Raw genomic sequence first — 14,263 nt, 5'->3', positions numbered from 1 at the left:
AATGCACATGTGATTGTGCAGGTATTAAAAAGATTGTTCATCAAGAATGTGTGGATTATTGTCTCAACACTACAACACTTTTGGGGTGATGTAATTGTTGTTTTATGAGAAAATGGGGGTTATTTCCTAAGGGCAAATCCACTTTGCACTACAAGTGCAGTTTCAGTGCAGTTGCAAATGCACTTGTAGTGAAAAGTGTCTTTGCATTTAGTAAATAACAGCCAACAGTGCTTTGTATAAGGTTACACAATCACGACATTTTCTGCACTCCACACATTTCTGTCAGGGTCAGCTAAAACAAACACAAGCAGTAAATGTCCACAAAGAAGAGCCTGGGGGGAGATGCCTGTCGAGAACTTGAGGTCCTGCAGGCTTCTCCCTGTGGCCAAATACCGCAAGGTAGCGACCAACCTCTGCTCCGGAGTGATGGCTTGCCTCATGCAGGTATCCTGCCTGCTGATATAGGGGGTCAGCGAAGCCAACAAACAGTGAAAAACGGGGTCCGTCATCCTGAGAAAGTTCCTGAAATCATCAGGATTATTCTCACGGATCTCACGGAGCAAAGCCATATGAGAGAACTGGTCATGCTGAAGCAACCAATTCTTGGTCCATGAACTCCTCCCCACCCTGTTCATGGACTGGACTTGTGTCAAGGTCAGGACCCCAACACCAAGCCCCCGCACAGCACGAACTCCACGAGGAGTACGTATACGAAACATACGAAACATGGCTAGAAAACGGTCGGCTCCTCAGAACGAAGTAACAGAACGCACTGAAGAACAGCAAGGCCTGTGAAGAGCGACCTGAAAAACAGTAACGAGTGGACAAGATCACACAGAAAACTCCGATACGAACTGACTGCACGCACTGAAGACCAGATACAAACCCACAAGCACAAACTGAATGGCAGAAAACGATCTGAAAGCCACGAGTCTGAAAAAGCGCGAATCGTCTCTCACCAAACTTTTACTAACACGAGATTAACAAAAGGAGCCCAAAGGGTGCCGTGCTTGGTTCTGAACCGGCCTTTTCTAGTCTCGTCGTACGTGATTGACGTCACCGCGTGGTTGGTGATCGGAAATTCCGACAACTTTGTGTGACCGTGTGTAGGCAAAACAAGTTTGAGCCAACATCCGTCGGAAAAAATCCGAGGATTTTGTTGTCAGAATGTCCGAACAAAGTCCGACCGTGTGTACGGGGCATTACCATCCCAAACTAAACCCAAATTACACTCCCCGGCCACTTTATTAGGTACACCTTGCTAGTACCGGGTTGGATCCCCTTTTGCCTTCATTCTTCGTGGCATAGATTTAACAAGGTGTTGGAAACATTCCTCAGAGATTTTGCTCCATATTGACATGATAGCATACGCAGTTGCTGCAGATTTGTCGGCTGCACATCCATGATGCCAATCTCCCGTTCCACCACATCCCAGAGGTGTTCTATTGGATTGAGATCTGGTGAGTGTGGAGGCCATTGGAGTACAGGGACCTCATTGTCCAGTGGTGAGATGATTGGAGCTTTGTGACATGGAGCATTATCCTGCTGGAAGGAGCCATCAGAAGATGGGTACACTGTAGTCATAAAGGGATGGACATGGTCAGCAACAATACTCAGGTAGGTCGTGGGGTTTAAATAATTGCTCAATTGGTACTAAGAGGCCGAAAGTGTGCCAAGAAAATATCCCCCACACCATTACACCTCCACCAGCCTGAAGCGTTGATACAAGGCAGGATGGATCCATGCTTTCATGTTGTTTACGCCAAATTCTGATCCCACCATCTAAATGTCGGAGCTGAAATCCAGACTCATCAGACCAGGCAATGTTTTTCCAATCTTCTATCATCCAATTTTGGTGATCCTGTGCGAATTGTAGCCTCAGTTTCCTGTTCTTAGCTGACAGGATTGGCACCTGGTGTGGTCTTCTGCTGCTGTAGCCCATCTGCTTCAAGGTTCAATGTGTTGTGTGTTCAGAGATGGTATTCTGCATACCTTGGGTGTAATGTGTAGTTATTTGAGTTACTGTTGCCTTTCTATCGTCTGGAACCAGTCTGCCCATTCTCCTCTGACATCAACAAGGCATTTTCCTCCACACAACCGCAGCTCACTGGATATTTTCTCTTTTTTGGACCATTCTCTGTAAACCCGAGAGATGGTTGTGTGCCCTGTTCCATGTAATGTCGTGTGTGGTTGTGTGTGAAAATCCCAGTAGATCAGCAGTTTTTTAAATTCTCAGACCAGCCCGTCTGACACCAACAACCATGCCACGTTCAAAGTCACCTAAAGTGATTGTAAAGCTTCGTGTTTTATTTGTTTTCTTTAAAATAACAAACATATCATACTTACCTCCACTGTGCAGCTCGTTTTGAACAGAGTGGCCCCGATCCTCCTCTTCTGGGGTCCCCTGGCGGTGCTATCAGCTCCTCACTGCATCGTATAACCCCCTAGAAGAAGCGCTCTCCTGGGGGGTTACATTGCGGGAACGCTCCCGAGTCCAACATTCGGCATCCATAGCCGCGCTGCTATCAATCTATCCAATCAAGAGCAGAGAACCCCGGGCAGAGAGGTATAGCACGTCTCTGCCGGGGGATCAAAGGGGGTCAAGTGAGTAAAACGGGGGGGGTTGGAGGTCGGTCACTGTCAGAAGTTTTTTACCTTAATGCATAGGATGTATTAAGGTGAAAAAACATGAGGGTTTACAACCCCTTTAAATCCCCTTTCTTCCCCATTCTGATGCTCGATTTGAACTTCAGCAAGTCGTCTTCACCATGTCTAGATACCTAAATGCATTGAGTTGCTGCCATGTGATTGGTTGATTAGCAATTTGTGTTACCAAGCAATTGAACAGGTGTACCTAATAAAGTGGCCAGTGAACACTAAGCTATTGCTTCAAAGTCAACAACGTTGTCATCCTGCTGTAAGCACTGCTGCCCATTTGGCTTCTATTGGGCTTATGTAACTGGTGTAGCACTGCCCCCATAGGGGTAATGTCCCCTATCATGTCCCCTGTCATGTCCCATGTAACGTCCCCTGTCATGTCCCATGTAATGTCCCCTGTCATGTCCCATGTAATGTCCCCTGTCATGTCCCATGTAACGTCCCCTGTCATGTCCCATGTAATGTTCCCTGTCCCATGTAATGTCCCCTGTCATGTCCCATGTAATGTCCCCTGTCATGTCCCATGTAATGTCCCCTGTCATGTCCCATGTAACGTCCCCTGTCATGTCCCATGTAATGTTCCCTGTCCCATGTAATGTCCCCTGTCGTGTCCCATGTACCTTCCCCTGTCATGTCCCATGTAACGTCCCCTGTCATGTCCCATGTAACGTCCCCTGTCATGTCCCATGTAACGTCCCCTATCATGTCCCCTGTCATGTCCCATGTAATGTCCCCTGTCATGTCCCATGTAATGTCCCCTGTCATGTCCCATGTAATGTTCCCTGTCCCATGTAATGTCCCCTGTCGTGTCCCATGTACCTTCCCCTGTCATGTCCTATGTAACGTCCCCTGTCATGTCCCATGTAACGTCCCCTGTCATGTCCCATGTAACGTCCCCTGTCATGTCCCATGTAACGTCCCCTGTCATGTCCCATGTAACGTCCCCTGTCCCATGTAATGTCCCCTGTCCCATGTAATGTCCCCTGTCATGTCCCATGTAACGTCCCCTGTCCCATGTAATGTCCCCTGTCATGTCCCATGTAACGTCCCCTGTCATGTGCCATGTAACGTCCCCTGTCATGTGCCATGTAACGTCCCCTGTCATGTGCCATGTAACGTCCCCTGTCCCATGTAATGTCCCCTGTCATGTCCCATGTAACGTCCCCTGTCCCATGTAATGTCCCCTGTCATGTCCCATGTAACGTCCCCTGTCATGTGCCCTGTCCCATGAAATATGCTCTGTCCCATGTAATGTCCCCTGTCATGTCCCATGTAACGTCCCCTGTCCCATGTAATGTCCCCTGTCCCATGTAACGTCCCCTGTCATGTCCCATGTAACGTCCCCTGTCCCATGTAATGTCCCCTGTCCCATGTAACGTCCCCTGTCATGTCCCATGTAACGTCCCCTGTCCCATGTAATGTCCCCTGTCCCATGTAACGTCCCCTGTCATGTCCCATGTAACGTCCCCTGTCATGTGCCCTGTCCCATGCAATGTGCCCTGTCTCATGTAATGCCCCCTATCATGTGCCCTGTTCCATGTAATGTGCTCTGCCACATGTAACGAAAATCCGAAAATAATAATGAAAATCCGAAATATTTTAAATCCAAAATAATAACTAACTATTAAATTATAGGTATTGGAATTTCCTTTCAAATTTGGCTGTTAGTGAACATAACAAATACGAATTTATCCGAAGTTAGGAATTATCCGTAATAACGAATGCCTCATCCAAACAAATGGAATGTAACAAATCAATAATAAATAATAATAAAAAATTTTTATTATTATTGATTTTGTTTACGTTCCCTTCCTTTAGATGTGTAATTCGTTATTTTGGATAATTCCTAACTTTGGATGAATTCACATTTGTTATGTTCACTAACAGCCAAATTTGAAAAGAAGTTCCAATACCTATAATTTAATAGTTAGTAATAGTTATTATTAGTTAGTTTATTATTTTGGATTTTCGGATATTCAAATTTCGGATTTTGGTTCTTTCGAATTTTCGAAATTTCAAAAAAATTTGTTAAACGGGTTTTCCTTGATTTGAATATATCTGAATTAATGAATTTGGCGAATTTAGTTGAAAAACTAATTCGGAACTAAATGAATTGTACATGTCTAATATTAAGCGCTTAAGCGACCGGCTCACGCCCATATATGTCGGCAGAAGGGCACGTACAGGTAGATTAATGTACCTGTATGTTGCCCTTTAAGAAGTGGTTTGCAGGTGCGCGTGCCCACCGCAAGCTCCATGAGTGTAATCGCGGTCCCGTGGACTCGATGTCTGCGGGGATACCTGCGACCGTCTCACGGAGAGGAAGAACTGGGAAATGCTGATGTAAACAAGCATTTCCCCGTTCTGCCTAGTGACAGGACACCGATCACAGTTCCCTGTGATCAGGAGCGGTGATCAGTGTCGTGTCACACATAGCCCCTCCCCCCCCAGCTAGAATCACTCCCTAGGACACACTTAACCCCTACAGCTCCCCCTAGTGGTTAACCCCTTCACTGCAAGTCACATTTACACAGTAATCAGTGCATTTTTAATCGCACTGATCGCTGTATAAATGTGAATGGTCCCAAAAGTGTCCAATGTGTCCGCCATAATGTCGCAGTCACGATAAAAATCGCTGGTCGCCGCCATTACTGTTAAAAAAAATTATTAATAAAAATGCCATAAAACTATCCCCTATTTTGTAGACGCTATAACTTTTGTGCAAACCTATCAATAAACGCTTATTGCGTTTTTTTTTTACCAAAAATATGTAGAAGAATACATATCAGCCTAAACTGAAGAAAAAAATTTTTTTTTATATATTTTTTGGGGATATTTATTATAGCAAAAAGTAAGAAATAATGCGTTTTTTTCAAAATTTACGCTATTTTTTTGTTTATAGAGCAAAAAATAAAAACCGCAGGGGTGATCAAATCCCACCAAAAGAAAGCTCTATTTGTGGGGAAAAAAGGACGTCAAATTTGTTTGGGAACCACATCGCACGACCGCGCAATTGTCAGTTAAAGCGACGCAGTGCCGAATCGCAAAAAGTACTCTGGTCTTTGGCCAGCCAAATGGTCCGGGGCTGAAGTGGTTAACTACATACAGTTACCATCCCAAACTAAACCCAAATGATATTACTTTACAGGTACCACTCGGGGATAAATACATTCATAAAATCACTTGAATTTCATTATTACTAATATATAAAATTCATAAACACTAAGCTATTGCTTCAAAGTCAGCAGCAACGTTGTCATCCTGCTGTAAGCACTCAGCTGCCCAATGGGCTCCTATCTATGTAACTGACCATTCTTTGGTGTGTTATAGTTTGTAGGAGAGATGATGTTGCTGAAGCTACTATACCTTTCTTTGGCGGAGGCGGCCGCTCTGAATGTTCACGATCGTTTTCTCTGGCTTTATCTGCAGATTGGTTTTCTTTGACAGGAATATGAAGAAAAAAACAAATGAAGGCATGCAAAATAAATACATTTATATACTAAATACGGTCATTGCAGTTATTAACCCCATATAGTTACCATCCCAAACTAAACCCAAATTATATTACTTTTTGTTATTTATTATTTACATAAAATCACTTTATTTTTTATTATTAATGTATAAAATTCATAAACACTAAGCTATTGCTTCAAAATCAGCAGCAACATTGTCACCCTGCTGTAAGCACTCAGCTGTCTATTGGGCTTATCCATATAACTGGTGTAGCACTGCCCCCATAGGGATTGCTGTGTGTGAAATTCCCTGGGCCTCCTTCTAATTATCTTGCAGCCAGTTACTAGGTGTTTTCACACGACCAACCATACTCTCATCCGCTCATTATCCAATAATCAATCCAGGGCTTTGGTGTTTTTTTGGTATTTATTGTTGGAACTTGGATAGGAGAAGAGAATAGTGGGATACCCCAGCTGGAACTATTTACAGATGAGGACAACTCTCACTTGCCTCACCAGGATGAATGTGGTAGCAGACTCTCCGCTATACCATACTGCATCCGTATGGGAGACATAAGTCCTTTGCTTGCTCTGGCAGCAGACTTTAATATTTTATCTTCAGGACACTCACTAGCATCCCCTTTGGCTGACACCCGTCCACTGACTATACTAGCTGAAGGGGTGGCCCTCACAGGACAGGCCCCTAGACACAGGTCTGTACTCGCAGTAGGCAGAAACAGATCCTTCCTGGTGTGTCTCCCTTCCAGTCAGCTCTGCAGGACATATGGGTTGCAGCTTTACTCAGATTCAGGCCCTCAGGTCGACCACCTGAGGCCACATGGCAGCCTGTACAGAGGTGGGGCAGTTGGTGCTTCAGTTACTCACTGTGGTCCCTGGTCAAGGCGATTTAGTCCCTTCATGGTGACAGCTCCTCTTCTACCTCCAACGACACTGACAGGTTCTCCAGCCGGCAGAACCGCCACAGTCCCAACCCTGCACTGCCCTCTTACTTCTGGATAGGCCCTCACACAGCCTGGCAGCCAGATTCCCCCCGGGATAGGCCCAATCTCTGACCTAGCAGCCCGGGGCAGACGACACACATCCACCCAGACGGCGGTCTGGGTGGCACAGAACACGGATCACCTGACCTCACCCGTATATATAGGCTCTCCCAGCAGGCCAAGGACTTAAAGAAAACCCCTGCCCATTGGCTGGGACACCCACATACCCATAACCAGACCTTGGGTTGCCCTTTTCGTATCTAGTACCACCAAGTACCCGGCCACCTATTGGTAGAAGAGAAAAATGCAACAAGGCCAAGTTTAGGGAGATTTCAATAGATCTTTATCAATCCACCAAGATAACTATTCTTGGCAAGTAAATTTGTGAGGAGCTCCCTGACTAAACCCCAGGGCACTACAACTGCATATATTTTTTTTACTCCCACTGGCCACCAAGCTTGAGACATTGTCCACTCCAACTGTTGCTGGGACAGTTTTCTATTGCCACTGGCCACAGTCCGGCCACCCTAAAGTCTGAAGGACAGTAAACTGGTACTTTGTTTAGAAAGTTTAGAGACACTTGGCTTAAAATTACCATTTCACCACAAAAAATCGTTACAGTATATTTGTATAATGAATCTCTTGTATTTTGTCTTTCTCTATTAATACTAAAAAGTTGAGTCTCGGTTCACACTGAGGCGACAAGTCACGCTCCATTTGGTGCAATGGAACCATTCTAATTGGAGCGACTCAGGTTGCTCCGACTTAGAAAAAGGTTCCTGTACTACTTGGGTGTGACTTCGGAGTGGCTTGCATTGACTTCTATTAAAGAAGTCATTTGAAAGCTGCGCTAAAGTCGCGCTGTGCGGGGGGCTTCAGAGTCCGGCGACCCCAGTGTGAACCGAGACTGAAAGTAAAAAAAAAAAAAAAAAATAAAAATAAAAAAAAGGTCCCATAAACAAACAGGCTTTATATTTACTTTCCCAGTAACCTGCATCTTAAAACTCCACAGTGGCAGCCGCAGGTATTTTCAAATTTTCAGGTATGTGAATATCTGCTCCTCCTACTGCACCCAGTATTTCTCCCACCAGCTCATACATATACTTGTGATGGGGGAGCAGGTATGCAACCCACCTGACCATTCACATGCATGCCTGCGGTGGCTGGTGAGTGGTGAAGCAGTGGTATTTCAAGGAACACGCTCACTAAAGTTCATTATAGTGCCTCTTCCTTTACAGGGCAGCTTTTTTTTGTGCTGTAAGTTACCCTGTGGTAACAGGGTCACATTAAGTCTTATTAGTACAAAATTGCTTTATAATGACCCAAATGTTACTTCTGCATGGTGTTTCTTTACAAATACTACAGGGTTTCTATAAAATATGTTTGTTTTTCTCACCTTTGACCTGTATTGGGCCTGTACTTTTCTTTATGGTATCCCGTGCACCTGAAAATTGTACTCGGAACTCGTATTCTGATCCATCATCTGTCATCTGGACAGCTTCCAATTCTAGGGTCGCTATGTAGGTCTTTGGGTCATCAGATGTTTTGTCTTTTTCTACAGGTAAGTTATTATATGTCTTTGTTGGTTTCTTTTCTAGCATTTGATACCCTTCCATTCTGTGTAAACACTCATAATTGTAGATTCTGCACTTCAGGGTGGCAGGTTCTCCTTCAATCAGTTCTGGTACCATTATTTCTCCAATTACTGGATCAGGCAGCTTTGCTGTAGAAGTTCATACTCAATGTCAGTGTATGGAATAACACACAAAAAAATACACTGCAACATTCAAACAATATAAAATCATTTAAGAATTGAACATCTTGCATCATCACATATATGATCAGTACCACCTACATATTATGGTTTATGGTATGGTTGTGCAACTCTATAAAAAAACTATTTTTTTTATAATGTAAATTCTGGGTTGGAATATATGGTGAAGAAATCTGCAGTCATCCACTAGACAAAAAAAAAGTGTATATCCCCTCTAAAAAGAAAAAACCTGTTGAACTTCCTATTAGGGCTCATTCTTACTTTCTGCAGCAACCTACAATTTTACCCCACTGGATAATTGCAGGTCAACGCTAGGGCACATACAATATTTCACAAAAGTGAGTACACCCCTCACATTTTTGTAAATATTTTATTCTATCTTTTCATTCTATCTTTTCATGTGACAACACTGAAGAAAATGACACTTTGCTACAATGTAAAGTAGTGAGTGTACAGCTTGTATAACAGTGTAAATTTGCTGTCCCCTCAAAGTAACTCAACACACAGCCATTAATGTCTAAACCGCTGGCAACAAAAGTGAGTACACCCCTAAGTGAAAATGCTCAAATTGGGCCCAATAAGCCATTTTCCCTCCCCGGTCTCATGTGACTCGTTAGTGTTACAAGGTCTCAGGTGTGAATGGGGAGCAGGTGTGTTAAATAAGGTGTTATCACTCTCACTCTCTCTCTCATACTGGTCACTGAAAGTTCAACATGGCACCTCATGGCAAAGAACTCTCTGAGGATCTGAAAAAAAGACTTGATGCTCTACATTAGATGACCTAGGCTATAAGAAGATTGCCAAGACCCTGAAACTGAGCTGCAGCATGGTGGCCAAGACCATACAGCAGTTTAACAGGACAGCTTCCACTCAGAACAAGCCTCGCCATGGTAGACCAAAGAAGTTGAGTGCATGTGCTCAGCGTCATATCCAGAGGTTGTCTTTGGGAAACAGACATATGAGTGCTGCCAGCATTGCTGCAGAGGTTGAAGGGGAGGGGGGTCAGCCTGTCAGTGCTCAGACCATACGCCGCACACTGCATCAAATTGGTCTGCATGGCTGTCATTCCAGAAAGAAGCCTCTTCTAAAGATGGTGCAAAAGAAAGCCTGCAAACGGTTTTACTTCCTCTTTTTTTCCCCTGCAAAGTAAAAGCATAATGGGTTAGTTTGTATCACGTACTAGCTCATTATGTATCACTTACCTGCAAACGAAGCCCATCCATCTTCACCCCTCTTCCTCCTGAGACCGCAGACTCCGGCTTTGTGACTGGCTGGAGTTGCGTGATGTCACTCCCGCACATGCGCGCGGGAGCCGTCAGTCATGGCACTTGCTAGTGAAGAAACGGCGCGGAGGGCTGTTTCTTCACAGCGCATGCGCCGATGACGTCAAGGGCAAGCATATATATGGTAAATATCTCCTAAACTGTGCAGGTTTAGGAGATACTTACAGTACCTACAGGGAAGCCTTATTATAGGCTTCCCTGTAGGTACAAGTGGTGTAACTAGGTTTACAACCACTTTCAGTGTTGTCACATGAAAAAATATAATAAAATATTCACAAAAATGTGAGGGGTGTGCTCACTTTTGTGGGATACTGTAGTAAACATTTGTTTTCTATGTCCCTGGTTAACATCACAATTCTGGCATCATGTGCTGTGCAGTGTCTGTATTTTTCTGCACCTCACTGGATGCCAACACATGTCATCACACAGCAGCAAAACGCACCGTGCTGCTGAGCAGTGGCATGAATGAAGTGTAAACATGTAACACTTCCAATAAAGTTGTAAACTTTTAAGCATATAAAATACTTGATTTTTTGTACTTCTACTTGCACCTTAAAGTGGCTGTAAAGGTAGAAGGTTTTTACCTTAATGCTTTCTCTGTATTAAGGTAACAAATCCTTTCCTGACAGACTCTATGGCAGCCAACGTATGGGTTAATCCCGCCTCCCATACCTCATAGGACCCCACTCCCATAAATCTTTGCTTCTAGTCAGAGACCATGTGTTCCTTTTTTGTCCTCCTCCTAGGATCAAGGTGTCTTACCTTATGAAAGTTTATACGGTTCAGTCCTGGTTGAATATTTTGTGATGGCGGTTCTGGAGTCCAGCAGTCCCAGTTATTAGCAGGATAGATATGGGCAGCATATGTGATGCCATGAAGAGCTTCCTGGCCTTGCCATTGGCAGGCAAGCGGCAACTTGGCCAAACATCCTTGCTATTAGCAGGAGGCCCCCCTTTTGAAATGCCCGGTCGTGCAGCGAGTGATCACTCAGTCAGGCTGGATCAGGATCGTGCTGTGGTGTTATCGTATATTGTTTGTTTCTATACACATAGCAGCAGTATTTGTATGTATGGTATGTTATTCCTTTCTGTGCTTTCCTTGCCTCTATGGCGGCTGCGTCCCATCTGCGTCCCAGTCCCCCGCCTCTTCCGGGTTCTCTGCGCATCTGCGAGCCTCGTCTGAGATCGAGGCTTGATTCGCGCGTGCGCAGTTCCGGAAAATGGCGGCGGCCGCACATGTGCGCAAGCTCCACTGGGCGACAGTCGGTCCCATTGTGGGCACGCTGGGGGCGCGGTGACGTCATCGTCGGTGCCAAGTTTAAATAGCTGTCAGATACAGCTATTACTTGGAATGTCTTGCATGTTCAAAACGGTGGCTTCCCGGTGCACTTATTTGAGGTGGACAAGGTAGGGAGCTTTGCTGCTGGCAGGCTGTCTTTATTTGCTTGTGTTACACTGTTTTTGATTGTGGAATGATTTTTTCAGTCACCAAGCTTTCTGCTATGGACATGTCACCGCCCCCCCCAGTGGCCAACCCTTACGCTGCAGGAAGGAATTTTTCCTTCTGCTTGTCTGTTCGGGTTGTTTTTTTTTCCTGGATCCTGTTTATTTTCTTTTTCCTTTTCTTTCCCTTAGCCCTCTAGGTCTGAACATAGGCTTTCAGCACACGAGGATAACGATCATTCTAGATCACAACCCCATCATTCATCATCGAGTTCCAGGCGTCCTAGATCAGCTCCTAGACGTCGTAGTGAAGAGCTTAGATCCAAGTCTGGGCGTCATTCTCACCGCCATTCTAGCCGCCCTGAAAAGAGAGCTTGCTGGGGATGTAGAGCTCAGGTCCCAGAGGGTAAATCCCTCTGAGTTATGTTATTCTAGAGCTGCATAGGAAAGAGAAGCTGGAGACCAGCAAGATGATGCTCTGGTCATAAAGGTGATCCAGGAATCTCTGATCAGAACGGATCCTGACCGTACAACCATTCCTCCTTCTGCTCCAGCACTAGTTCCTGGCGGGGTCGACCCTGGGACTCCTGGTCCCTCTAGACGTAGTCCCTCTTTAAGTGGATCCTCGGATAGCGAGGCAGAGGTGGATGACCCTGGCGCAGGTTTTGATTTCTCCCTGGTTCCGCAGTTGGTCAAAGCGGTTAAAGACACATTGAGATGGGAAGAGCCAGTAGAAGCACCCTCTAAACAGAGGAAATACTTCAAGCAACTCAAGAAAGAACGCCCAGGTTACCCCTTTCTGGGTGAACTTGGTGAAATTATTTCAGATGAATGGAAAAAGTTGAGAGAAAAAACTTACTAATTTCCGAAGTAGCAAAGATGTATCCGTTCAAGAGTGAAGAGGTAAGGCATCTGGAATCAGCTCTTCTCATTGATGCTGCTTTAATGAGGTTGGTAAGGCATGTCACACTCTCTCTGGAAGATACTGTTTCTTTCAAAGATGGTCTAGAGAGAAAGATCGATACCTATCTTAAGCGCATCTATATCACAGCAGGTATGGCCTGTAAACAAGCCCTAGCTCTTGTAGCCTTGTCCAAAGCTATGGAGTCCTGGACGGATGACATGGATGGAGCTTTAGCAAGTGTTTCTAAAGAATTGGTCAAGAACTCACCGGTCCATGATCTGAAGCTGGCATCAGTATTCCTGGGGGAAGCATCCCTTGATATTATTCGCCTAGTGGCACGTGGCATGCTCTCTTCAGTCACAGCTAAGCGCGCCTTGTGGCTGCGCCCGTGGGTTGCAGACCCTGCCTCTAAACAGGCTTGGTGTAGAATTCCCTTTGAGGGCTCCTCCCTCTTTGGGAATTAGCTTGACTCTGCCATTACCCATTCTACGGGGGGTAAATCGGGGTTCTTACCCCAGGACCATCGCCTCTTGGGGCAGAGAAGAGCTCAACCCAGACAAGATCCGGAGCGCGCTAGAGATGCCCGCCGCTACAGGCCTGGCTGTGAATTTATAAAGAACTGGAAGAGAATTCAACCTTCTGGCCAGAAATCCTCAAAGACGGCCTCTTCTGGAGGATGGGAAGCTTCCAAGTCCTTTTAATATAGAGCCTGTCCAGGCGGAGCAAGTTGGGGCTCGTTTACTCCTTTTTCAGCACGTCTGGGAGCCTCGATCAGAGACTTCTGGACTGTCAAAACAGTCTCCTCAGGTCATTCTTAGGTATTCAGCAGTCCACCCATACACCGGTTTGTTCCCACAGTCCTACCACACTTGGAAGAGAAGAAACAAGTTCTTCTATCATATACAGGCTCCCTCATGGCTCAAGGCGCCGCCATTCCAGTACCAACAGAGGAATGATTTCAAGAGGTTTACTCGCCCCTGTTTATGGTCCTCAAAAAGAATGGCTCCTGGAGGCCAGTCATAGATTTGACCCACCTAAACTCCTTCATCAAAAAGGAAAAATTCAAGATGAAAACACTGCTACCCTGTTTCCCCGAAAATAAGACCTAGCGTGATTGTCGGTGATGGTTGCAATATAAGCCCTACCCCCCAAATAAGTCCTAGTTAAAGTTCTTGTAGGTCTTATTTTCAGGGTAGGGCTTATTTTCGGGAAAACAGGGTAGGGCTTATTTGGGGGTTTGGCTTATATTGCAGCCATCACTGACAGTCACGCTAGGTTTATATTTTCGGGGAAACAGGGTAACAATACGTCAGGCAATACAACCAGGAGACTGGCTTGTTTCCATAGACCTGAAAGATGCTTATTTTCATGTTCCGATTGCAAGGGAATTTAAGAAGTATCTTCGATTTGCAGTGGACCAAGTACATCTTCAATTTACATGTCTCCCGTTCGGGCTTACAACATCGCCTCGAGTGTTTTCGAAGCTCTTACTGGCTGTCGTAGCTTTAATCAGGGTCAGAGGTATCGGGTTACACTACTATCTAGACCAGGGGTCTCAAACTGGTGGCCCTCCAGCTGTTGCAAAATTACAAGTCCCATCATGCCTCTGCCTGTGGGAGTCATGCTTGTAACTGTCAGTCTTGCAATGCCTCATGGGACTTGTAGTTTCACAACAGCTGGAGGGCCGCCAGTTTGAGACCCCTGATCTAGAGGATCTACTCTTACTTTCTCAGGACAGGGAGCAGCAGT

General features: G+C 45.3%; 1 protein-coding gene across 1 annotated transcript in view; it reads right to left on the bottom strand.

Moving 5' to 3' along the window:
• Window positions 1-14,263, bottom strand: part of LOC141148594 (uncharacterized) — a 77,092-nt gene that overhangs the window by 36,075 nt on the left and 26,754 nt on the right. Inside the window, exons 7-8 of the mRNA XM_073636190.1 lie at window positions 8,508-8,834; window positions 6,025-6,096 (exon numbers count right to left, since the gene is read on the bottom strand). Coding sequence (XP_073492291.1) covers window positions 6,025-6,096; window positions 8,508-8,802 — 367 coding nt within the window. The 5' untranslated portion in view covers window positions 8,803-8,834. The remainder of the gene's footprint in view (window positions 1-6,024; window positions 6,097-8,507; window positions 8,835-14,263) is intronic.

This window comes from Aquarana catesbeiana, linkage group LG06 (genome assembly GCF_042186555.1).
Source record: "Aquarana catesbeiana isolate 2022-GZ linkage group LG06, ASM4218655v1, whole genome shotgun sequence".
NCBI lineage: Eukaryota > Metazoa > Chordata > Amphibia > Anura > Ranidae > Aquarana > Aquarana catesbeiana.
The sequence above is the reverse complement of the archived record's forward strand: the minus strand, read 5'-3'. Positions and strand labels throughout refer to the sequence as shown.